Source organism: Jaculus jaculus, chromosome 5 (assembly GCF_020740685.1).
Source record: "Jaculus jaculus isolate mJacJac1 chromosome 5, mJacJac1.mat.Y.cur, whole genome shotgun sequence".
NCBI lineage: Eukaryota > Metazoa > Chordata > Mammalia > Rodentia > Dipodidae > Jaculus > Jaculus jaculus.
In genome coordinates, this window is record NC_059106.1 from 174821323 (window position 1) to 174847359 (window position 26037).

At 44.8% G+C, this 26037-nt stretch overlaps 1 protein-coding gene across 4 annotated transcripts; it reads left to right on the forward strand.

The window, feature by feature from the left end:
• The first annotated feature begins 1703 nt into the window (after window positions 1-1703).
• Window positions 1704-25983, forward strand: Gtf3c2 (general transcription factor IIIC subunit 2). 4 transcript variants are annotated; one of them, XM_045149555.1, is made up of 21 exons: window positions 1704-1936; window positions 2202-2301; window positions 10643-10909; window positions 11066-11387; window positions 11645-11773; window positions 12099-12387; window positions 15901-15995; window positions 16514-16591; window positions 16682-16780; window positions 17109-17336; window positions 17491-17602; window positions 17777-17885; window positions 19956-19981; window positions 20169-20298; window positions 22709-22853; window positions 22943-23104; window positions 23268-23355; window positions 23619-23747; window positions 24031-24183; window positions 24332-24439; window positions 24810-25983. In XM_045149555.1, exons 3-21 carry the CDS (start codon window positions 10666-10668, stop codon window positions 25026-25028), a joined length of 2865 nt encoding a protein of 954 aa, XP_045005490.1. In that variant the 5' UTR covers window positions 1704-1936; window positions 2202-2301; window positions 10643-10665; the 3' UTR covers window positions 25029-25983. The 4 variants fall into 4 exon arrangements, with proteins under 4 accessions (XP_045005490.1, XP_045005489.1, XP_004669437.1 ...); XM_045149554.1 differs by lacking the exon at window positions 1704-1936 and having other exon boundaries at window positions 2074-2301; XM_045149556.1 differs by lacking the exons at window positions 1704-1936; window positions 2202-2301 and adding an exon at window positions 2312-2932.
• Window positions 25984-26037: the final 54 nt, after the last annotated feature.

A 26037-nucleotide genomic window follows, 5' to 3' on the forward strand; every position in this document is an offset into this window, starting at 1 on the left:
ATGACTGCAATTGTAGCACTTGGGAGGCATAGACAGGACTGTCACAAATTTGAAAAATGAAAGTTAAAGGAAAGCTTTTCAATCATAATTACAAATGTACCTCCCTAAATTTTGGCCCAGCAATTTCACTTTCAGGAATTCAGCCTACATGTATAGTAGCACGTTTGAAGTAATTTAGAAACAAGGTTATCCATGAAAGGATTGCTTTAACAGCAAAACTAGAAATCACCCATATACTCAGTATCAGTAAAGGCACTAATTAAAATGTTACATCTGTGCAATTAAATGCTAAAAAGCCACACAGGGAGGAAGGTTCTTACATACAGAAATGGAACAATCTTGAGGTACAGGAAAGTGTGTGTAGTTATTTAAACTTTTGTTTTGTTTTGTTGTTTTTTTGAGATAGGATCTTGCTCCAGCCCAGGTTGATCTGGAATTCACCATGTAGTTTCAGGGTGGCCTTGAACTCTTGGCGATCCTCCTACCTTTGCCTCCTGAGTGCTGGGATTAAAGGCGTGCACCACCACACCCAGCCTAAATTTTCCAAAGTTCGCCAGGTGTGGTGGTGCACACCTTTAATCCCAGCACTCAGGAGGCAGAGTTAGGAGGATCGCCATGAGTTTAAGGCCAGTCTGAGACTTCATAGTGAATTCCAGGTCAGCCTGGCTAAAGGGAGACCCTACCTCGAAAAACCAAAACGATACAAACAAAAAACCACACAACAACAAAACACCAAAAAGGGGCTGGAGGGATGGCTTAGTGGTTAAAAAAAGAGATTTCACATTAGGGTAAATCAAAGGTACCCTAATATAAGGCAGCAGAATTAAAGACAGATTCATTCATTACATAAGTAAAAGTGTAGTGTGGGCTGGTAACCCGTTTGGTAGAGTATGTGCCTAGCATGAATGAAGTCCTGAGTTTAATTGCTGGCCCTGCATAAAACTGGGAGTACCGGTACACATCTCTAATCCCAGCACTCAGATCTTTGGCTACGTAGCAAGTACAAGGGCAGCCTGAGATACAAGACTTTGTCCCCCCCCCCTCAAAAAACTAAAACTTGTGAAATTGAGAGCTGTCCCATTAAAGAAGCATTTAGTAGCTAACACCTACGCGGGCACCCATCCAAGTAAAGTCTTTTGTCCACTAAGTGGATGAAATGAGAGTAAAATTGAATGTCCTTGTTTATGTTTTGGCTAACTCATAATATAGTAATAAGTCCTATACTCAAAGGCTCCTCCTGCTTCAGCTTTCTGAGAACCTAGGACTACAGATGGAAGCGGCTACAACCAAATTTCTCCCGTACTTTCCCCCCCATCTATTGAGTCAGGGTCTCAAATAATAGGACTGGCTTCAGTTTGTTTATGTAGCCCAGGACACACCTCGAGCTTCTAGTTCTCCTGCCTCCACCTTCCAAGCGTGAGATTACGGGTAAACACCATCACACCAGGCTTCTCTCACACTTAACTACTAAGTGTTTAATGGGAAATAATTGGCAAGACTATTTTTGGGAAGGGAAAAGATGTCTTTCTCCGCCCCTTCCTGTTCATTTATATACCTGCACTCTCCTACTGGCTACAGGCCGACTGGTGAAACTTAAATGGTCCTAAATGACTCAAGAAAACTAGTTGCACTTGTTCCTCCTCCACCGGAGGCCACCTCCCAGGGAGGGAGTGGCGCGAGGCCTTGCAGGAAGACGAGGATCACTTTCCGAGGGCAGCGTACCTAACCGGGCCGCCTTCTCTACGTCTCCCCTTCCTCGGCCTCTTTCCAAGCCCCTTTCACTTTCTTCCTGTCTCGGGCCCATCCCTGCCTTCAGTAGAGGGGGAAACCTATTCACTCTGGAGGTCGGCGACGAGGGTTTCGTCTCCCTATCTGTCCAAGCGTTCCGGCGTAGCCTGCCCAAGCCCGCCACAGGATCGGCGGCGTGGGAGGAAGGGTAAGTCGGCGCGCGACAAGCCCGACCCCGTCATCGCGGGCGAGGCCGCCGGGAACCCGCGGGGCCGCGCAGCCGCAGACCTCCCCTTCCGGTCGCTGCAATTCCCAGAAGGCCTAGCGCCCCAGCGCCGCGGAAGCCGCTCTCGAGCTCGCAGGCGTCGAAAGGGTCGGCGCATCGCCGCGCTGCATTATGGAACACAGAGTCTAGTAGAAAGCCTGGCTGGCCACGAACTCCCGACTGAGCTTGGGTTTACCTTGTGCCGGAGGCGGGGCAAGGAAGAACCACTACGAGATTTCGTCATAAGACCGCGACGGGACAGGCGGCGCCATCTTCGAACTTGGACTTCCGGAAGGACTTTGGCGCGGGTGAGTGTACCACAGCGGGGTGTGCGGGGGAACCCACAATTACTCCTCCCCTTCTTTTGCCGTAGCGCTAAGACCTTGGGAACCAGCCCCCAAATCTGCTTTTCCCTTCGCGCAAGGCAGCGCGCCTTCCAGCCTCTTCGGTCCTACAGAAAACCATCGTGCTTGCACCTCCTTCCCCACTGTGGCCACCGAGCATCCCCCATCTCCGCCAGCGTCTCTGGCCCTCTTCCCGCACGCGGTGTCGGTAACGCGGTAACCCTCGTCCCGGCTTCGGCACTGCTTACATTATGTCCCTTGCACTCAGTGAACCTGGTTTTGTCCTCAGGCTTAGGAGAAATCAGGGTTCTCTTCCTGCACAGGCTAGTGGCGAAAGCTGCCCCCCCCCCCCCCGCGATCAGGGGACTGCTGGAGGGCTGGCGGTGGTCTCCGGAGCGGCTGCAGCCAGTCCTCTGTTCCCGCGTCCCAGCCTCCTTCTCCGAGAGGTTCTAACCCCGGGGGTTGTGCCCCGCGCGCTGCAACCCTATTGGCGCAGCCAAGGGCCAGTTATGTTTCCCTGTCTGGTCCTTTTATCCCGCGGCGAGTTGGCCGTCTGCCGGGCGAGACAGAGATGGCGACTTCACTCCCACCGGAGGTAACTTACTTTGCTGTAGAGATGCGAGGGTATGACCATAACCTCTTCGTCCTATGGGCGTATTGTTACTCAAATTTGAGTTAATTTGTTGCAGCGTCACCACTTTTGCCGTTCTTTAGTGTTGCATTAGTAGTTTCCAAGTTTACATTCGTTAGTCTCTTGCAGTATGAGCTGAAACCGTGGGTTACAGGTTTTTGTGCGATTATATTAATAAAAATGCATGTCTTTAAGCTGTTGAAATCATGTATGGCACCAGTTGCACCATAGGAATGCTTTTGGAAACTGTATTTAAAGTAATTCCATAATTAAGGTGCAGTGCTACCTAATTATTTTTCCTTTATCCAGGGGATCAGTTGAGATGCAAAATCTTTAGTAAGAATTTACTAAGCATTTCTTTTAGTTTTCCAAGGTAGGGTTTCACTCCATCCCAGGCTGACTTGAAATTCACTATATTCACTATGTAGTCGTAGGGTGGCTTCAAACTCATGGCGATCCTCCCAAGTGCTGAGATTAAAGGTGTGTGCCACCACGCTCAGTTTTTAATATTTTTATTTATTGAGAAAGAGAAAGGGGTGAAGAGAAAGGGAGACAGAGTAATGGGTGTCCCAGTGCCTTCTGCCTCTGTAAACAAACTCCAGATGCATGTGCCACTTTGTGTATCTGGCTATATGTGGGTACTGGGGAATTACAAGCTATCAGGCTTTGCGAGCAAGTGCCTGTAACCACCCAAACATCTCGCCAGCCCCTTTAAAAGCCTTTTTTTGGAGGGGGAGAGAATGGGCAAGCCAAGACCTTTAGAGACTGCAAACAAACTCCAAATACATGTGTGCTTCCTTGTGTACATGTGCGACATTGTGTGCTTGTGTCACTGTGTATCTGGCTTATGGGGACCTGGAGATTTGAACATGAGTTCTTACGGCTTCACAGGCAAGCGCCTTAACTGCTAAGCCACTCCCAGCCGTAGTCCCCATTTTACTCTTCATTTTTTTTTTCAAGGTAGGGTCTTTCTCTAGCCCAGGCTGGCCTGGAATTCACAGTGCAGTCTCAGGCCGGTCTTGAACTCACAGTAAACCTCTGCCTGCCGAGTGCTGCCATTAAAAGCATGTGCAACCATGTTCAGCTTCATTGTTTTCTGTATGACTGACTAGCTACTTGTTACCTGGCCATTGTTTTCTCTGGTTTCTTGAATATCATATCCTTGAGTTTATTTTTTTTAATAAGTAATTTTTTTTTTATTTGTATGCAAGCAGAGAAATACAAGAAAGACAGAGAATGGGCATGCCAGGGCCTCCAGCTGTTGCAAGCAAACTTCAGATGCATATGCCACTTTGTGCATCTGGCTTTACATGGGTACTGGAGAATTGAACCTGGGTTGTTAGGCTTTGCAGGCAAGCACCTTAACTGCTGAGCCATCTCTTCAGCCCTGGGATTTTTTTGTTTGTTTGTTTGTTTATTTTGGTCTTAAGGCAGGGTCTTACTCTTGACTGTGCTGACCTGGAACTCCCTCTGTGTTCACAGGCTAACCTTAGACTCCGAGTGATCCTCCTAACTCAGTCACCCAAGTGCTGGGGCTAATGGTGTATACCACCACACATAGAAACCTTGTTTTTGTTTGTTTGTTTGTTTGTTTGTGTTTTTGAGGTAGGGTTTTACCCTAGTCTAGGCTGACCTGGAATTCACTTTGTATTCTCGGGGTGGCCTTGAACTCATGGCAATCCTCGTACCTCTGCCTCCCAAGTGCTGGGATTACAGACGTGCCCACCATGCCTGGCCTTCTTTTCTTTTTTGAGTTAGGATCTTACTCTATAGCCCCCAGGCTGACTTGGTATTCATTCACTCTGTAGCTCCAGGCTGGCTTTACACTCACAGTGATCTGCCTACCTCTGCTTCCTGGTTGCTGGGATTAAAGGAATGTGCCACCACACCTGGCTAGCCTTTTTGTTTTGCTTTAAGATCTTTTAAAGTTTTGTTTATTTGAGAGCAGGGAGGGAGGGAATGAGAATGGCATACTAGGACCTCTAGTCACTGCAAATGAAATCCAGACACATGCACCACTTGTGCTTATGGCTTATGAGGGTACTGGGGAATTTAACTGGGTCCTCAGGCTTTGCAAGCAAATGCCTTAACCACTAAGCCATCTCTCCAGCCACCTCTCCTTTTATTTTTATTTGCAGTAGAAACTTTGGCTATATCATATGTTGGTACCATCATTTTCCTCCTCCCTGTCACCATGTCACTGAGGGCCCTCCTTGGTGGGATTGTTGGTATTCACCATGGGGTTGTGGGTTATAAGTTGTGAGAGTAGCAGTCAGCCATTGCATGTGTGTTTGTGGGCGGGGGGGGGGGGATGCCTCTGGATATTCCCTCACACCTTGTGGCTCTTATATTCTTTCAACCTTCTGAAAAATTTCCTGAGCCTTGGTGACAGCAGCTTCTGGATTTCTGCTTTGGTGCATTTTGAGTATCCTGTGTCTGTCTCCATCACCCTGGCCCAGCTCATGCTTGCTGTGGAAGCAGCACTCTTGCTTATCTACACAGTTCCTCTGTGGTTTCACCTGGGCCCTAGCTGCCATGTGAGGGGTGGTTCATCTCCTGCCAGGGAGTCAGCTATCCTTGTCTTGTTGATAGATTTTGGTTGTCCTCAGCTTTCAGTGCTTTCAGAAAAACAGATTCTCTAATGGAGAATGAGATTGGGATAATTGAAAGGGGATAAGCATTGTTAAGTTCGAGAGATTTTGGACAAAGATTAGTGGGAACTTCTTAAGGGAGTCCATGATCTTGGTCTCCAGAGGATTCTGACTTGGTTCCCAGTTCCATGTATGGGTTTCTTTCCATTGAGCTGACCTCATAGCCAATCAGAAAGCCATTGGTTATCCACCTAGGCTGTGTGCCACTATTGCACAAGTACACACACTTTGTCAAGTTGGTTGCTTTCATATAGCAGTGACCCCTGCTTGCTCACAACTTTGTTGGCTATTTTCCCTCAGCAACTCATGTAGTGCTTTTCAGCACTATATGGGCTAACCATTTGGGAATTGGCTTCCAGATTCAGCTGGATCTCTGGCTGTTCTGTGTTGGCAGCATGTGTTGTCTTCAGCAATAGGGTCTTACCTTTTACCTCAGGCATGTAATCAAGTGCTTTAGCAGAAGCCTATCTTGTTTGTGCCTTGGTTTTTGTTGGGATTCTTTTCTTCATTTTTGAGGTAGGGTCTCACACTGGCCCAGACTGACCTGGAATTCACTATGGAGTCTCAGGGTGGCCTTGAACTCACAGCGATCCTCCTACCTCTGCCTCCCGTGTGCTGGGATTAAAGGCGTGTGCCACCATGCCCAGTTTTGAAGAGATACTTTTTAAAAAAATGGTTTTAATAGTTTCAAGTTGGCCTCGAACTCATGGTGCTTCTCCTACCTCTCTGCCTCCCAAGTGCTGGGATCAAAGGCATGTGGCACCATGGCAGGTGAGAAGATAATTTTTTTTTTTAGACAGTTTTTTAAAAAAATACTTCATTTCTTAAAAAAAAAAAATACTTCATTTCTTTTATTTGAGAGAGAGAGAGGAAGAGGCAGAGAGAAGGAGAGAATGGGCGCACCAGGGCTTCCAGCCACTCTAAATGAACTCCAGACGCATGCACCCCCTTGTGCATGTGGTTTATGTGGGTCCTGGGGAATTGAACTGGGGTCCTTAGGCTTCGCAAGCAAATGCCTTAAGTGCTAAGTCATTTCCCCAGCCCAGATACTTTTTTTTTGCTTCTGTTTGAGTGTGTGTTGTGTCTGTCTGTCTTGCTACTGCAATTCAATACCTCTCTGGCTTTACCTGGGTAGATAAGAAATTGAATCCCTGCTGGTAGGCTTTGCAAGGAAGAGCTTTTAACCACTAAGCCATGTTCCCAGCCCCCAGCCTCAGCCTTTGTTTTTATTCTTCCTATCATATCTCTACATAGGTCCCACATTGGCTTTTTTTTTTTTTTTTTTTGAGGTAGGGTCTCAGTCTAGCCCAGGCTGACCTAGAATTTGCTATGTGATCTCAGGGTGGCCTTGAACTCATGGCGATCCTCCTACCTCTGCCTCCTGAGTGCTGGGATTAAAGGTGTGCACCACCACACCTGGTTCTTGTTTATTAACGCGTTTTTAATGGAATACAGGACACTTGGGTATCAAGAAACAATGACATTGCTGTATAGTGTCTTTAGGCATGATATTACTTGTATCTTCTTGCTTTAAGTGTTTGTATTAGTACATTTTTCTACCTAGGCTCTTCATCCTTTAGGTGTATGTGGACCTGTGGAAGGTTTTCTAGTGGGATTTGATCTATTTCTCTTTGTCAAAGGCAAACAAATTATTCTAGCTAAAAACTGCCCCTGCAGAGTTGTATGTTACTTAGGATTTTGATTTGGTAGTCAGTGGCTTACTTCTGCCAGTCTCCTTTGGTTCATGGTTACACATTTGATTTTCTGGAATTAAAAAGATTCTTTAAGCATGGCATGGTGGTGCACATCTTTGATTCCAGTACTCAGGATAAGAGATAGCTGTGAGTTTGAGGCCAGCCTGGGACTACAGAATGAGTTCTAGGTCCACCTAGGCTAGAGTGAGACCCTACCTCCAAAAAAAAGAGAGAGAGATTCTTGATGTAGGAAAGGCCTCTGACTGTTACAGGATGTTCCTTAACAGTCTTATAGTCCTCTCAGTCCCTGTTCAAGTGTCAGATTGATGACCAGGTTTTAGAAAACTTTTTTCTTTGTTTTTTCAAGGTAGGGTCTTGCTCTAGCTCAGGCTGACCTGGAATTCATTCTGTAGTCTCAGGGTGTCCTTGAATTCATGGCTATCCTACCTCTGCCCCCTGAGTACTAGGATCAAAGGCATGTACCACCACACCCAGCTTAATTAAATTAATTTAATTGATTTGCAAGAGGGGGAGCATATAGAGAGAATGGGCGAACCAAGGCCTCTATCCACTGCAAACAAACTCCATATGCATGTGCCACCTTGTGTATCTGGTTTACATGGGTACTGAGGAATCAAACCTGTGTTCTCTGGCTTTGCAGGCAAGCACCTTAACTGCTAAGCTATCTCTCTAGCCTTAGAAAACTCTTAATTTTTTTCTGGGAATGGGGTAGGGTGGGAATGGGGAATAGGTCTAGCTCAAACTAACCTGGAACACATATGTAGCTTATGTTGATCTTAAACTCGTGGTGATTCTCTGTCTTCAGTCTTGTGAGTGCTGTGTGAACCACCATGCTTAGCTAGTGTGACACTTTTTGCATCTAGCTTTATGTGAATGCTGGGGAATCAATTATTGGCCAGCAGACTTTGCAAGTAAGCACCTTTAACCACTAAGAAATCTCCCTTAGCCTGTTTTTTTTTTTTTTTTTTTTAAATGCATGGTCGTACTGTACCTCAGGCTGACTTGGAACTTACTCTGTAGTCCCAGCTGACCTCTTGTGGTTATCCTTCTACCTCAGCCTTCAGAGTGTGGGACTAAATGCATGTGCCACCATGCTTTGCTTCTTTTTTTTTTTTTTTTAATACTTTTATTTATTTATTTTCAAGCAGAGAGTGAGTTTGGTGCTCCAGGGCCTCTTAACTACTGCAAACTCCAGATGCATATGCCACTTTGTTCCATACATGGGCAAAATTGAACCCAGACCAGCAGGCTTTGCAAACAAGCACCTTTTAACTGCTTGAGCCATCTCTCCAGCCTGTTTTTTTTCCTTAGATATTTATTTATTTATTTATGATTTGAGAGAGGGAGAAAGAAAGAATGGGTGGACCAGGGCCTCAGCCACTGCAAATGAACTCCAGACGCATGTGCCACCTTGTGCATCTGGCTTACATGGGTACTGGGGAATTGAACCTAGGTCCTTAGCTTTCACAGGCAAGTGCCTTAACCACTAAGCCATCTCTCTAGCCCCCCCTGTTTTGTTTTATGAAACATGGTCCTCAGGTAGCCTAAGGCTCCCCTTGAATTTCTGATCTGCTTCAACCTCCCAAATGCTGAGCTGACAGGTAGGTACCACCATGCCTGGTTTAGTAGAATTCTTAAATAAATCTGTACCTTGACTAATATTCACAGAAATGGAAGTTAGCCCTAGGCATCCTTCTTTGGTTTGATCTAAGTTTTAAACTATCTGGTAGCTATTTTTCTTGGTTGTTCTTTGTTTGTCTGTTAGAAACAAGGTCACCTTATATTATCTAAATTGGCCCCAAATTCCTAGGCTCAAATTATCGTCTTGCCTCTACTTCCTTAGTGCAAGGACTACAGACATGTAATCCCACACTAGGTTTGATAGCTATTCTTTGTTTACCTTTTTTTAGATGGGGGTTTCTCCTTGGCCTGGAACTTACCAAGTAGGCTGTACTGGCTGGCCAGCAAGGCCCAGAGATCCACCCCAGTGCTAGGATCACAAGCTTGGACCACCAAGCCCCGTGTTTTACATGGGTTCTGGGGATTGAGCTCAGGTTCTCAGACTCTTAAGGCAGGGGCTTTACCAATTGAACTGTCTCCACAGTCCTTGGCAGCTGTTCTTTATAGTGTATTTTAGGAAGTTGTTACCTTTTCCTATTATGTACATAGTTTTTCTTTTTCTTTTTCTTGTTTTTTTTTTTTTTTTTTTTTTCCCCCAGGTAGGGTTTCACTCTAGCACAGGCTGTTCTAGAATTCACTGTGTAGTCTCATGGTGGTCTGGAATTCATGGTGATCCTCTTACCTCTGCATCTCAGTGCTGGCATGCCCACTACACCTGGCTTCTTTTCTTGGTGGGGGTGAAATTTATATGTGTGTGGGGGGGTTCATTTTATTAGGTTTTACGGAGAGGAATTGAATCATTGTGTGTTCAGGCTGGGCGTGGTGGCACATGCCTTTAATCCTAACACTGGGGAGGCTGGGATAGGAGGATCCTTGTGAATTCGAGGTCAACTTGAAGCTGCAGAATGAGTTCCAGGTCAGCCTTGGCTACTGGGATACCCTACCTCCAAAAAAATCCCCAAAAATCCCAGATAATTCTGTGTTCATTATAATATGCTTCCAAGAAAATATATGAAGTTTAAAATAATGTATATAAAGCAATTAGTATGATGTTTGGTACATAGTAGACATTTTAATAAATTATATTGTATTTCCTTGCAATTGTCAATTGCCTTTTCCACCAGAATGTTAAGTTGCAAGAGAATAGAAACCTTGTTATCCTTGGGTTTTTTGAAACAGTGTCTTTGCTGTGTAGTTTAGGCTAGCCTCAGACTTGGAGCAATCCTCCTGCCTCAGCTTCCCAAGTGTTGGGATTACAGGTCTACACTACCATATCCAGCTCCTTGTTTGTCTTAATTATAATGTTACTAGTTCTTGAACAATGTTTGACACAAACGGTATTTAGTAGTTACTTTAATTTTATTTATTTATTTGCAAGGGAGAGTATTGTGTGGGTAGGGGTGGTTCAACAGGGTTTCTTGCCACTGCAGATGAACACAAGATGTGTGCATCACTTTAATGCATGGTAGAGAATTAAAACCAGGCCTACAGGCTTTGAAAGCAATTACCTTTAACCTCTGAGCCATTTCCCTGACCCTTAGTAGTTATTTTCGAGTGAATGAATGAATGGTTAGGGCGTTTGGATTTCTGGTTGTGTAGTCAAGAGAGAAAAGACAGGAAAAGAGAAAAATTCCAAGCCTATACAAATAGCTTTTGCTTTTCACTCATTGGTATGTCTCTGTATGCAGGGCAACCATTTTGGGGGGTGCTGATGGATACCTGCGGGGTCGGCTATGTTGCCCTGGGGGAGGCCGGCCCCGTGGGGAATATGACTGTGGTAGACTCTCCTGGACAAGAAGTGCTGAGTCAGCTTGATGTCAAGACCTCCTCAGAAGCACCCAGTGTGGAGGCTTCCATTGAGATGTCATTACCTACTCCTTTGCCTGAATTTGAAGATTCTCCTGACAGGAGCCGTCCTCCGGATGAAGAAAGCCTCACCAGGCTGGAGCAGCAGGGTATGTGTCCATATCTTTTGCTCTTTTTCTCTCCATCTTTCTACCTTATGATGAAAGAGTATGTTGAGTTTACAGAGGCTCAATTTGGATATAGTTTAGTCTATTCCAAGGAGGTTTGAGTCTGTCCCAGTCTCACAGACATATTCTTCTCTACAGATTTTTCTTCAGAGATGTCAAAGGTCTCAAAGCCTAGGGCCTCAAAGCCTGCTGGGAAGAGAGGTGGTAGGACACCAAAAGGCCCTAAAAGGCCCCAACAGCGTAAACCTCCATCAGCCCCTCTGGTTCCTGGCCTCTTAGATCAGTCCAACCCTCTGTCTGCCCCTATGCCTAAGAAACGAAGTCAAAAGTCCAAGGGAGACCTTCTACTGCTGAAGTTGTCCAAAGGCCTAGATCAGCCAGAGTCTCCACATCCAAAGAGACCCCCTGAGGACTTTGAGACCCCTTCTGGGGAACGACCCCGCCGAAGGGCTGCCCAAGTGTAAGGATTGTGGGGCATGGCCTGGTGGAGGGGTGGCGGTGAAGGGAAAAGGGTGGGCAGATGTTGGAGAGATGGAAGGCTGTGGTGAGGTATCAGGTAAGCAGGGTTGGTGTCTGGGTTCTGGAGGTGTGGGCAGTCCTTTAGCTCTCATCACAGCCACTTTTGTGGTGTGTGTTGCTAACTTTTTGTATCTAAGATTTCTTTCTGTACCTCATACTCCATCACATTCTTTGTTTGTTTTTGTTTTTTTGAGACAGGGTCTCGCCACCTAACCCTGGCTGGTCTCGAACTCGTGACCCTCCCGCCTCAGCCTCCCGAGTGCTGGGATTGCAGGCGTGCGCCACCACACCCGGCTCTCCATCACATTTTTCACAGACTTCCCCCAGGTCTTCATTGCTATTTTACCACCCAGTATATTTCTGTGTTGATGTGTCCCTCCTCCTTCCCCTTCCCCTTTATGTTCTTTGTGGTAGAGTGAAATAGTGCTTTGGACTTGGAGTCAGAAAACCTAGGTCCAGATTCAGTATTTATTATATGACTTGCCTATGCGAAGTCACTTAACTTTGCTGGATTTCTGTGTCTTTATCTATTGGGAGGAAGGGTAAATTGATAGCCTTTCATGGGGTTACTGGGAGGCTCCATAAAGTCCAGAAAAGTGGGATCTTAGTTAAATGTTTGTGAGGATGCTTCTGACTCTGCCCTATTCCACAGGGCACTTCTGTATCTTCAAGAACTGGCGGAAGAGCTCTCAACAGCCCTCCCTGCTCCAGTGTCCTGCCCTCCTCCCAAGAGTCCCAAAGCCAGCAGCCCCACGAAACCGAAGAAGATCCGGCAGCCGGCAGCCTGTCAGGGTGGAGAAGAGGATGCTGCCACTCGGGATGAAGACTTTGTTCTGCAGGTTGAGGCTGAAGATGAGGAAGAAAGTGAGGTGCCAAGTGAGAACTCATCTGATCCTGAGCCTGCTGCACCCAGAAATACGCCACGAGGATCCACTTCCGGGGTAACTTGAGTAAACAACAACAAAAAAGGATAGACAAATAAGATTTTTAGGGACTAGTTGGTGTCCAAAAGGATAGCATTGGCCTGTGATGGATGGCCACCTTTGATAACAAGAAAAAGGGACTTTGGGCTGGAGAGATGGCTTAGCAGTTAAATGCTTGCCTGTGAAGCCTGAGGACCCTAGTTCGAGGCTTGATTCCCCAGGACCCATCTTAGCCAGATGCACAAGGGTGTGCACGCGTCTGGAGTTTGTTTGCATTGGCTGGAGGCCCTGGCGTGCCCATTCTCCCTCCCTTTCTCTCTCTCTCTCTCCCACTCTCTCTTTCTCCTCTCTCTCTCTCTCTCTCCCTCCCTCCCTCCCTCTTTCACTCTTTTCTCCCTGTCACTCTCAAATAAATAAATAAAAATAAACAAAAAACTTTAAAATAATTATTTAAAGAAAAGCAAAAGGGACTTTAAAAAGAGGTGAAATATTAAGAGAATTTTAGAGGGAAGAGTGTAATAACCGAGATTGTTCGTTCATATTTGAGCATTCTGTAGTTGGAAAACAAATGTGCATAAGGATCTAATCTCACAAGGTTCACAGTATAGTGAGGGTTTACAGAAGAAGGAAAGTTGAATTATTATTATTATCTTCTCAAGGTAGGGTCTCACTCCTATCTCTGCCTTCCAAGTGCTGGGATTAAAGGTGTGTGCCACCATGCCTTTATATGGGTGGCTGGGATATTGAACCTCATCCAGCAGTCCTTGAAAGCAATCACCTTTAAATGCTGGGTCATCTCCCAGACTCCCCTTTTGTGTGTATGTGTGAGAGAGATAAAATATATAACATTAAACTTAACCATTTAAAAAAGTATAATTAAGCTGAGAGTGGTGGTGCATGCCTTTAATCCCAGCACTCAGGAGGCAGAAGTAGGAGGATCACTGTGAGTTCTAGGCTACACTGAGACTACAAAGTGAATTCCAAGTCAGCCTGAGCTAAGAGTGAGACCCTACCTAGAAAAACCAAAAATAAACAAATAAGTGAAAATGAGTAAAAATGTATAATTTAAGACAGGCGTGGTTGTGCACACCTTTAATACCAGTACTCGGGAGGCAGAGATAGGAGGATCACCATTAGTTCGAGCCACCCTGTGACTACATAGTAACTTCCAGGTCAGCCTGAGCTAGAGTGAGACCCTACCTCGAAAAACCAAAATAAAAGTGTACAATTTAGGAACTTGGGAAGATGGCTCAGAAGTTAAATGTACTTGCTTATAAAGCCTGCTGACCCAGGGTTTAATTTCCTAGCACCCACATAGCACTAGACATAAAAAGTAGCACAAGCATCTGCTGTTGGCTTGCAGTGGCAAAAGCACCCCTACACACAGACACACACTACAAATAAGTATTTTTAAAAAATATTTTACTTGCTGGGCGTGGTGGTGCACACCTTTACTCCTAGCACTCAGGAGGCAGAAGTAGGAGGAGTACCACGAGTTCAAGGCCACCCTGAGAGTACATTGTGAATTCCAGGTCAGCCTGGGCTAGAGTGAGACCTTACCTCGAAAAACCAAAATAAATAAGTAAACAAACAAATAAATAAAAGTATTTATTTATTTATTTATTTATTTATTGGCGAGAAAGAATGGGCACACCAGCACCACTAGCCACAGCAGATGAACTCCAGATGCATGCACCAGCTTAAGCATCTGGGTTACATGGATACTGGGGAATGGAACTTGGGTCCTTAGCTCCGCAGGCAAGCACCTTAACCACTATGCAATCTTTCCAGTCCATAAATATGTTTTAAATGTACAATTCACTAGCCTTAAGAGCCACCTGTATTATTTGTAACTACCACTACCTCCATTTCTGGATTTTTTTTTTAAAGGCCTTTTTTCTAATATTTTTTGTTCATTTTTTATTTATTTATTTGAGAGCAACAGACACAGAGAGAAAGACAGATAGAGGGAGAGAAAGAGAATGGGTGCGCCAGGGCTTCCAGCCACTGCAAATGAACTCCAGACGTGTGCACCCCCTTGTGCATCTGGCTAACGTGGGACCTGGGGAACTGAGCCTCGAACCGGGGTCCTTAGGCTTCACAGGCAAGTGCTTAACCGCTAAGCCATCTCTCCAGCCCCATTTCTGGATTTTTTAAAAAGATTTTTATTTTTGTTTGTTTATTTATTTTGAGGTAGTGTCTCACTCTAGCCCAGGTTGACGTGAAATTCACTATGTAGTCTCAAGGTGGCCTTGAACTCACGGCGATCTTTCTACCTCTGCCTCCCTGGTGCTGGGATTAAAGGCATATGGCACCACACCTGGCTGGATTTTTTAAAGACTTGTTTATGAAGAGGAGGGAATGGGCGTGTTACTGCAAACAAACTCCAGATGCATGTGCATCTGGCTTATGTGGGTTCTGGGGAGTTGAACCTGGGTCCTTAGACTTCTCAGACAAGTAAATGCCTTAGCCACTAAGCCATCTTTCCAACTTTTTTTTTTTCTTGGTGATTGAACCTAGTGCCCCATTCATAGAAAGCAAGTGTTTTTATTATTTTATATTTTATTTTTATTTATTTGACAGAGAAAGGAGAGAGAGTGAGAGCTAGAATGTGCGTGCCAGGATGTCCAGCCACTGCAAACAGACTCCAGATGCATGCGCCCTTTTGTGCATCTGGCTAGGGTGGGTTCTGGGGAATTGAACCTGGATCCTTTGCCTTTGCAGGCAAGCACCTTAACCGCTTAGCCATCCCTCTAGCCCTGTTATTATTTATTTGAGAGAGAGAAGAGTGTGCCAGAAACCACCAGAGTTCAAAATATAGATCCCATGTCAAACACCTATGCATGGCCATGCATGCCTGTAACCAGTCTTGCAAGGGAGCAGAAGCTCAAGAATTATCAGAACTTAAAAGCCCTGGGATCAGTAAAAAGAGACTCCAACTCAACAAAAGACCAGTGGGACTGGAGAGATGGCTCAGCAGTTAAGACACTTGTTTGCAAAGCCTGAAAGCCTGAGTTTGATTCCCTAGTACCTACATAAAGCTAGATGAACAAACTGTTGCATGCATCTGGCATTAATCTGTAGTGGCTAGTGGCCCTGGTGCACCCATTCTCCTTCTCTGTCTCTCTTGTCTTTCTCTGCTTGCAAGTGAATAAGTGAAATATATATATATAAATATAAAACAGCCAGGTGTGATGGTGTCCCCTTTAATTCCAGCACTCATGAGGCAGTGTAGGAGGATTGCCATGAATTTGAGGCTGGCCCGAGATGACATAGTGAATTCTAGGTCAGCCTGGGCTAGAGTTGAGACCCTACCTCGAAAAAGAAAAAAAAGCTGATAGGACAGTTGGAGGATAGGTAATGTCAAAGAAAGTAAACAGAGAAAGCAAACTATCTTCTAAGATTTTTCTTCAGTCTAATAAGTTCTCTTTTTAATTAATAACCTCCATACATGTATACAATATGCCCTGATCATATGTCCTTCCATAACTGTTCTTCTTCATTGTTTTTTGTCTTCATTTTGATCCTTAGAAGCAGAAGCCACACTGCCGGGGCACGGCTCCCAATGGCTTACCCAACTACATCATGGCTCCTGTTTGGAAGTGCCTCCACCTCACCAAGGACCTGTGAGACTTGGGGACAGAGGCTGGGGGAAAAGGCGGGTGGAGGAATGCAAGGACCATCTAGAAAGAGTACTTACATTTAGAGTAAAGTGATGAGTGACATTTGTTAATAAAAGTCACTGTCCCAGGAAGAGCTCCCGAGCTTTTTTTTTTTCTCCTTTTTTTTCAAGGTAGGATCTCCCTCTAGTCCAGGCTGACCTGGAATTCACTATGTCATCTCAGGGTGGCCTCAAATTCATGGCTTTCCTCCTACCTCTGCTTCCCAGGTGCTGGGATTAAAGGTGTGTGTCACCAAGCCCAGCTTCCAAAGCTTTTTAAATTAAATTAAAATGAAATGAAATGGAAAGGTCTATTTCTCGGTTGCATTGATCACGTTTCATGTGCCTGATAGCTACTTGCTTCTAACAACTGCATGTTAGATGGAACAGACAACAGATTATTTCTACCCTTGCAGAAAGTGATAGTGGATAGACTGCTATAGGATCTCTGCTTTTCCACTGACGGTGCTTTTGTCTCTGCAGCCGAATACAGCAGCATTCATTCTGGGAGTTTACTGAATGGATTCCTGTAGCCTGGAAGTGGAGCTTATTATCTGAACTGTAAGTTGAATTGGCCCCTCTGTAGGTGTATTGTGGGAATCTTGGAATGGTGAAACTTCCAAATTCAGGGTATTCTTTGTGTTTCTGCAGTGAGGCAGCTCCCTACCTGCCCCAGGAGGAGAAGTCTCCACTGTTCTCTGTACAACGTGAAGGGCTTCCTGAGGATGGCACAATCTACCGAATTAACAGGTGAAGATTACAGCTTATCTATTTTACTGATTCTCAGAGAAACAGGAAAAATGTATGTTGAAAGGATAACAAATAAGCTAGCTCTGTCCTTTCCAAGATGCCGGTTCAGGTTGGTCCCAAGGATAGGAGTCCCAAATATGTATGGTCAGCCCTCTCTAATATGCATTGTCCTTAGGCTTTGAGGTAAGCTCCTGAACCACTAAACCATCTCTCCAGCCCCTGTAGACTGTTCTTGATTTTCAGATCCATGCTTAAGCCAAGTCATACTCCATTCTGTTTGCCTATTTTGCTAACCTCTTTCTTTTTCCCATCTTTGTCTTTTCTCTAGATTTAGCTCAATCACGGCACATCCAGAGCGCTGGGATGTGTCCTTCTTCACAGGGGGACCACTCTGGGCTCTGGACTGGTGCCCTGTGCCTGAAGGGTCAGCAGCCTCACAGTATGTGGCTCTTTTCTCCAGCCCTGACATGAATGAGACACACCCACTGAGTCAGCTTCATTCAGGCCCTGGGCTGCTACAGCTCTGGGGCCTTGGGACATTGCAGCAAGAAAGCTGGTGAGGTGGGGCTGGGACACTGCCACAGGCAGGTGGGTGAGGGAGAGAGAAGGCTGGGGTAAGGGCTTACATTGTTGGGCTGAGATAGTAAAATGGAGCTCCAGTAGCCCTGGACTTCTCCTACCTATTGTCCCCACATGCTTTCTCTCTCCAGTCCTGGCAATAGGGCTCATTTTGTCTATGGGATTGCTTGTGACAATGGCTGTATCTGGGACCTCAAGTTCTGCCCCAGTGGAGCATGGGAACATCCAGAAACCCTTCGGAAGGTATTTGCACTTGACTCTGGGCCTTGTGAGTTCTTGGCATTGAAGGAAGGAAGGCTGCAGTTGATAGTTTTTTCCTGCAGCTCCATGTCATATTTTCAGAGTCCAGAACCTCAGGTTTTCTGAGAGGCACCTAAAGGCAGCAAGCCTCAGCACAGATCTGCTTTTGTCCTCTAGGCTCCTCTCCTGCCCCGTTTGGGTCTGTTGGCTCTTGCTTGCTCAGATGGGAAGGTGCTGCTGTTCAGTCTGCCACATCCAGAAGCTCTGCTGGCTCAGCAGCCCCCAGGTAAGTAGCACAATTGTAGTGGTGGTAGTCAGAGCTTCACAGCGCCTCTCTGGTTCCCTAAACTCCTTTGGATATAGTTTCTAGCTTAAGGGTTTATGCAGTCATCCACAACCTCCACTATGACTTTACTATTTGTTCTTAAGTTTGGGCTCTCTTTAGCTTATCCACTCTTTTAGCAATTGATCAGTTATCACCCTTTCTTCCCTAGTCCACTTGCCCTAAGCTTTTCTTCCTCTTGCTGCCTGGATCATTTGGCTGGGATGGAGCTTTCCCCCTAATCCTGATCTCAGGCTCTCCTGCCCTCACTAATGAACATACACACAAACACCCTCCCACAATATCTTTCAAGTGGGGTCAGGAAAGGAAGCTGCTTTCTGTGGAAAGTATTTATTTAGTTAGTTAGTTTTGGTGTTTCAAAGTAGTGTCTCACTCTAGTCCAGGCTGCTTTTTCAACAGTACTAAGTATTTAAAGAAGGGGCATCTGGTTTTAAGCCTTGGAAAGTCTTGCGTGTGGTGGTCTGCTGGGTTGAGGCAGAAAAAGAAGTGGGGAAATGAGAACTATAAGTATAGTTGGGCATGATGGTACATGCCTTTAATTCCAGCACTTGGGAGGCAGAGGTAGGAGGATCACAGTGAGTTTGCGGCTACCATTTTTTAAAAAATTTTTTGTTGTTTATTTTTATTTATTTATTTGAGAGCGGCAGACAGACAGAGAAAGAGGCAGAGAGAGAGGAGAGTGGGCGCACCAGGGCTTCTAGCCACTGCAAACGAATTCCAGAGGCGTGTGCCCCCCTTGTGCATCTGGCTAACGTGGGTCCTGGGGAATCGAGCCTTGAACCAGGGTCCTTAGGCTTCACAGGCAAGCGCGTAACCGCTAAGCCATCTCTCCAGCCCACGGCTACCTTGAGTAAATTTCAGGTCAGCTTGGGTTAAAGCAAAACCCTACCTCTACAAAACAAACAGGTTTGTTAGGGTGATAGTTGGGGTGAATAAGGGACAGAGAGAGGTTTTTGGTGTTTTGTTTTTAATTTTTTAATTTTTTTAGATTTATTTGTTTATTAGAGGGAGAAAGAGAATGAGTGCATCAGGGCCTCCAGCCATTGCAAACAAACTCTGAATGCATGTGCTACTATGTAAATCTGGCTTACATGGGACCTGGAAAATCGAACCTGGATCCTTAGGCTTCACAGGCATGCACCTTAACTGCTAAGCCGTCTCTCAATCCCTGTTTTTAATTTTTTTAACTTTATTTATTTATTTTTTTTTTATTTGAGAAAGAGGTGGAGAGAGAATGGGCACACCAGAGCCTCTAGTCACTGCAAATGAACTCTAGATGCATGAGCCCCCTTGTGCATCTGGCTTACATGGGGTCCTGAGGAATCAAACTCCTATTTCTGCCTCCCAAGTGCTGGGTTTAAAGGTGTGCACCACCACACCCGGCTTAAATAAATTTTTTGAGGTAGGGTCTCACTCTAACTCAGGCTGACCTGAAATTCACTGTCTAGTTTCAGGCTGCCCTTGAACTTAACAGTGATTTTTCCTACCTTTGCCTCTCAAGTCCTAGGGTTTAAAATTTCTTGGTGGAGGGGCTGGAGGGATGTCTCAGTGGTTAAGGTACTTGCTTGCAAAGCCTAACAATCTAGGTTTGATTCCACAATACCCACATAAAGCCAGATGTACAAAGTGGCACATGCATCTGGAGTTCGTTTGCAGCAGCTAAAGGCCCCTGGCATGCCCATTCTTCCCCCTTCCCCACCTGCGAATTTAAAAAAGGAAAATAAAGAAATATTGGATTGTTTCTAACATTTTAGCTGGGTGTGGTGGCCCATGCCTTTAATCCCACCACTTGAGAGGCAGAGGTAGGACTGCTGTGAGTTTGAGGCTAGCCTGAGACTACGTAGTGAATTCCAGGTCAGCCTGGACTAGAGTGAGACCTTACTTTGAAAAAAAAGAAAAAAATTGGTAGTAGAAAGAGAAAGGCTGAGAGGTCATTTTACAGGTGAGGGTCCTGATCTTGAAGCTCAGGCCTCTGAATCAAGAGCTTCAGGTTCTGCTCTTCTTCCCTTGCAGATGGAATGAGGCCTGCCATCTATAAGGTGAGTGAGGAACCTGTTATCTGAGCTGAGGTTCCATCTTCTTAGAGCCTTGCCTTACAGCTTCCACAGTGAGTCTTCTGAAAAGTGCCCTCCTCTCCTGATTAAAAACTGATTTGAGTCTTTGTTCCAAATAGTAGGGACCCTGACCCAAGTCCCATTTTTTTGTTCCTCCCCCCATCCCCCGCAGGTACAATGTTTGGCAACCCTTCAGGTGGGATCCGTTCAAGCTTCAGACCCCTCTGAATGTGGTCAGTGCCTTAGCCTTGCCTGGATGCCCACTCGGCCCCACCATCACCTGGCTGCTGGATACTATAATGGTAAGCACAATCGAAGGAACTGTTGCTCTGTAAACTTCATGTATGCTTGACTTGGGTTGTTTTTTTCTTTTGTTTTAGAGCATAGCACTATAATTATAAATATTCAAGCAATTTAAATAACATAGAAATAAGTCACTATAATTTTTCTACTCAGGAAATTGTTAATAAGATTAGATGAAAACCAGGCAATATGGCACACTTCTATAATCACTGCACTGTGTAGACTGATACAGAAGAGTTGTGGATTCAAGAGCAGTCTGATGCCATATAGGGAGATCCTGTCTCAAAAACATTCGGAGGTGGGCAGGGCTGGGAAGATGCTGTAATAGTTAAAGATGCTTGCAAAGCCTGGTGTCCTGGGTTCAAATCGTAAGCCATCCACCTAAGTTGGACACAAAAAGAGGTTTAAGCATCTGTTCATTTGCAGCAGCAAATGTCACCCTTCATACCCCGCAAATACATAAAGGAAAAAACTTAATGGCACTTAACGCACTTTTCTGTGTATAAAGATAAAAAGACTAAAAGAACAGATGCTAGTAAATTGCTGATTAAAAGTTATATGCTGTGTCAGGTGTGTGCCACATGCCTTAGTCCCAGCACTTGAGAGGCAGAGGTAGGAGGATCACTGTGAGTTCCAGGTCAGCCTGGACTAGAGTGATATTCTACCTCAAAAAACAAAAACAAAACAAACAAACAAAAAAAACCCAAGAAGAAAAGTTGTATGCTGGGCATGGTGGCTCATGACTGTAATCCCAGCACTCAGGAGGCTGAGATGGGAAGATCGCTGCTATAAGATCAAGACCAACTTAGGCTGTAGAGTGAGTTCCAGGTCATCTTGGATTAGAGTGAAGCTCTACCTTAAAGAAAACAAAACTACAAAAAAAAAAACAAGAGTTGGGTTGAAGAGATGGTTCAGTGGCTGAGGTGCTTACCTATAACATCTAACAACCCAGGCTTGATTCTCCAGTACCCATGTAAAGCCAGCTGCACAAAGTGGTACATGAAGTTTGTTGGCAGCAGCTGGAGGCCCTGGCACACCCATATTCTTTTTCTGTTTACAAATAAATAAAATATTAGGGGGAAAGAAAAGTTGCATGGAAGGGTTAGGGAGATGGGTCAGTGGGTAAATACAAACATGAAGATATAAGTTTGGGTACCCAACACCCACATATAAGCTGAGTACAGTGCCACACACTTGTAATCTCAATGCTAGAGAGGCAGCAACAGGAGGATTCTCTGAAGCTTGATGTATATTTCAGTGAGAGACCTTATCTCTTGGAATAAGGTAGAAAGAGATGGAAGAAGATTGGAGAGATGGCTTAGCAGTTAAGGCATTTGCCTGCAAAGCCAAAGGATCCTGGTTCATTTCTCCAGGACTCACATAAGCCAGATGCACAAGGGGGTGCATGCATCTGGAGTTCCTTTGCAGCGGCTGGAGGCCCTGGCACGCCCATTCTCTCCCTCCCCCCTCCCCCCTCTTTCTCTCAAATAAATAAATAATATTTTTTATAAAATAAAGACATGGAAGACATCTGACATTGACTTCTGACATGCATGTACATTTGCACACACAGATTTGCCCACACAGGTACAAACATGCATACACACATGGTTACTACGCATACACAGAAAACAGATGGATAGACAGAATTGAAAAAATACATGCAGTAGACTATTCAGCAATAAAAATGTTTCCAGACACTTAACACGAATGCATTTTATGTAATATGACAAATGAAAGAGACTAGATATAATGTACACTAATCTGTAGGAATACTTGCAAATCACTGGTTGCTTGGTATCAAAATATATGCAAAAAGATCACAAGGTGTCTGTTGACATTTAATGGAAATGTGTTTTTCTTGCTGGTGGAGGTTATTTCACAGGTGTACATCACTGTCAAACTCATGGAATTGGATGCCTGAAATGGGTGTACTTTATGTAAAAGGGAAGAATGTTCCTGAACATCATATATACGCACACACACAATTGAAAGCAAGACAAATTTTATAAAAATGAGACTAAATAATCTAATTAAGATACTAAATAAGCTGGGCTGGGGAAGTGGCTCAGCAGTTAAAGGCACTTGTTTGCAAAGCCAACTAGACTGGGTTCATTGCCCCAGTACCCATATAAAAGCCAGATGCAAAATATGGTGTATGGCATCTGGTGCCATGCACAGTTGCAGGACACACACATGCAGATAAAATTCATTTGTTTGTTTTGGTTTTTCAAGGTAGGGTATTGCTGTAGTCCAGGCTGACCTGGAATTTACTGTGTATTCTCAGGCTGGCTTCAATCTCACAGTGATCTTCCTACCTCTGCCTCCCATGTGCTGGGATTAAAGACATGTGCCACTACACCTGGCAGAACTTGCATTTAATGTGTACATATTCTGTTCCTGGTTTAGGCATGGTTGTTTTCTGGAACCTTCCCACTAACTCACCTCTACAACGGATACGGCTCCCAGATGGCTCCTTAAAGCTTTACCCCTTCCAGTGTTTCCTAGCACATGACCAGGCTGTACGTACAATTCAGTGGTGCAAAGCTAACAGGTATTGAATAAGATATCTGTGGAGGGGAAGGTGAAGGTTGTGGCAGGCTGACTTCACATTTGTTTTGATTTGATCTCCCATCTTTCTAGTCATTTTCTAGTCTCTGCGGGGAGTGATCGGAAAATCAAATTCTGGGACCTTCGACGACCTTATGAACCAATCAACAGTATCAAGCGCTTCTTGAGCACAGAGCTGGCCTGGCTGCTCCCCTACAATGGTGTCACTGTGGCTCAGGACAATTGCTATGCCTCGTAAGGCTCTGGGGACATGTTTTAAGGGTTGTGGTACACAGTGTGCCATGACTGTTGTTGAGAGGAGTGTTGGGTTGGTTTATTGAGGTGTTTTGAATTCTGAAAGAAGTGACTCTAATCTTAGAATTATATTTTTATTTTATTTAATTTCCATTTCTCATAGTTATGGACTCTGTGGAATTCATTATATTGATGCTGGTTACCTTGGTTTTAAGGCCTACTTCACTGCTCCTCGAAAAGGCACTGTCTGGGTGAGCCTCTTTTCCCCAATTTTCATTACACAGGAAAATGGTCATTTACTCACAATTTGTAGTTAGTATTAACAGGTAGTAATTTGGGGCACAAGGAGAAAAGGCAGATATGGGGTAACTGTCTTTAGGAATCAGGGTTAGGATGAACTCATTTTTGTTTCTGTGTATATCTCTTCCCACCCTCAGACTGCACAGTCATTATAGTAATATATGCATGAATGGATGAATAAATAAGTTAATAAAATCTGTCTCTTCCTATTAAGAGTCTTTCAGGATCTGATTGGCTTGGGACAGTAGCTGCAGGAGATATATCTGGGGAGCTCATTGCAGCTATATTGCCTGACATGGCATCGAACCCAATAAATGTCAAGAAACCTGCAGAGCGAAGATTTGTACGTATATGAACATCTCATGGCAACACTGTATGTTGGATCATAGACCACATGCCTTGCCCACTCCTGGTAGAGGGCAAATTAGTACTTGGTTTCCTAGCTCTGATACTATCCCTGAAAGCCTTGGCAAGGGATTATACATAATCTTCCCTACACTGTTGCAACTGAGCATATATTTAAACATCCTACCTCCCATTTCCAAGACCTTCCGCCCCAAACTAATTTCATTTCTACTTTCATTTTTTGTTTACTATTATAAAACCAAATCTCATGGTCTTTTTAGCCTATCTATAAAGCAGATCTGATACCATATCAGGATAGTCCTGAAGTTCAAGACTACCCTTCTGTTTCATCTGATGCCCCCAACCCTCCCAAAGCTAGAACATATACTGAAACCATCAATCACCACTACTTGCTCTTTCAAGACACAGATTTGGTAAGTTGAGGCTAGGAGAACGGGTGTGACAGTAGAAAAGGTAAAAATAATTAGTCTTTGTGTAGCAGGGAATCTCAAGTAGTGAGTTCAGCCTGGTGCAAAACTAAAGAGCTGTTCGCATTCTCTCCATTTCTCTTCTACTTCCCAGAGTTCCTTCCACAATCTCCTCCGTAGAGAACCAGTGCTGCGCATGCAGGAGGGAGAGGGACATGCTCACCTCTTCCTGGACAGACTGCAACTTGAGGCAATTCATAAGGTAAGAAGGATCCTTGCCTTCTAGCTTTGCTGCTGTCCATTCTCCCATCCAAGTACTAACCAGGCCTGACTGCTTAGCTGCCAAGATAGACACGATTGGGCACATTCAGGGTGGTATGGCCATAGACAGCACTCCCCTTTAATCTCCCCCAACTCTGGCTTGTGGTCAATAAGATGGTAGATAAAAAGGTATGAGGGAGGAAAGCAGCTTTAGAAACCTCTTCTGGATCATGGCAGATAAACTTCATTCCTTGGCTTCTCATTCTTAACTTGTGGTGCTGTCCTTTCTGATTGTGGTCTGTTCTTTTCTCATGCAGTTGGGGATCACCCTAAAACACTGCCCCTGAGCCACTCTGGTTTTCTTTTCACAGGTACGTTTCAGCCCAAATCTGGACTCCTATGGATGGCTGGTGTCTGGGGGGCAGTCAGGGCTGGTTCGGATCCATTTTATCCGTGGACTCACCTCTCCGCTGGGCCACCGTGTGCAACTTGAAAGCCGAGCCCACTTCAATGCTATGTTCCAACCATCCTTTTCAACTGAAGGGCCTGGTTTCCCTCCAGACAGCCATTGCCTTTTGCCCAACCCCTAGTCTGGTTCAGACAGGACCTTTGGAATGAAGTCTGCCAAGAACAAATGGGTCCCATGCACAGAGCGTAGAAACTGGGCCCTTCCTGGACAGTAATGGTGCCAGGCCTGGATTTTTTAGGCCTACCTGCCCAGGGCTCCTTAAATCCTTCTCCTTCCACAGACTTCTATGGTCAAAGCCCCCTGCGGGTAGGGGGGCCCTCCCTCTACAGCAATTCCTCTGCCTAAAACCATGGCTCACAAGAAACACTCAGGCCTGATTAGGCTTGGGAGTCAAATTGCTCATATTGAGCATATTGTGAAAGGGGGTAAAGCTAAGTAAAGGTACTGGGTGTTTTTGAGACCACTTGTGAGTGGGTGTTTGGAGAATGGGAAAGGATATCTTTACGAAAGCTCCTATTTCCAGGATCCAATGTTAATAGCCTTCCAAACTTCCTCTTCAGAGTAACCAACACACAAACCCAACAGGGGTGACAATAACTTATTGGACTTGAAACTGCTTATAATACTTTTAACTGAGGAACACCACAAACACCCTACCAATGGAACAGTGGCTTAGCTCTTACTTGATCCTGCTTATGAAATATTCTCAATCATTGGTCATTTGACCCTACTTGAACACTCCTAGATAGTAGTAGTGTTGTAAAAAATTTTTTCTTCAAAGTTGGGCCTGGTGGTGCAAGCCTGTAATCCCAGCACTTGGGAGGCTGAGGCAGGAGGATCACAAGTTTGAATTTAGTGTGGGCTACATAGTGAGACTCTTTGTCTCAAAAACCAGAAAGAAAAAAGAAAAAAAAAAAGTTCCTTTATATCAAGTCAGAGTATACCTCTATTAATTTTACTAATGGGTGTTAGGAAACCTAGTCATTCTTGCCTGTGATTACCCTTTTGAGTACTTAATAGATATCATGTGTTTCCCAAGTTATTTTCTCTAGATTAAATATCTTTAGTTATTTCAATCATTCTTTTACATGTCATGATTTTTGATCTTTCATGATATGGTCACATTGTTG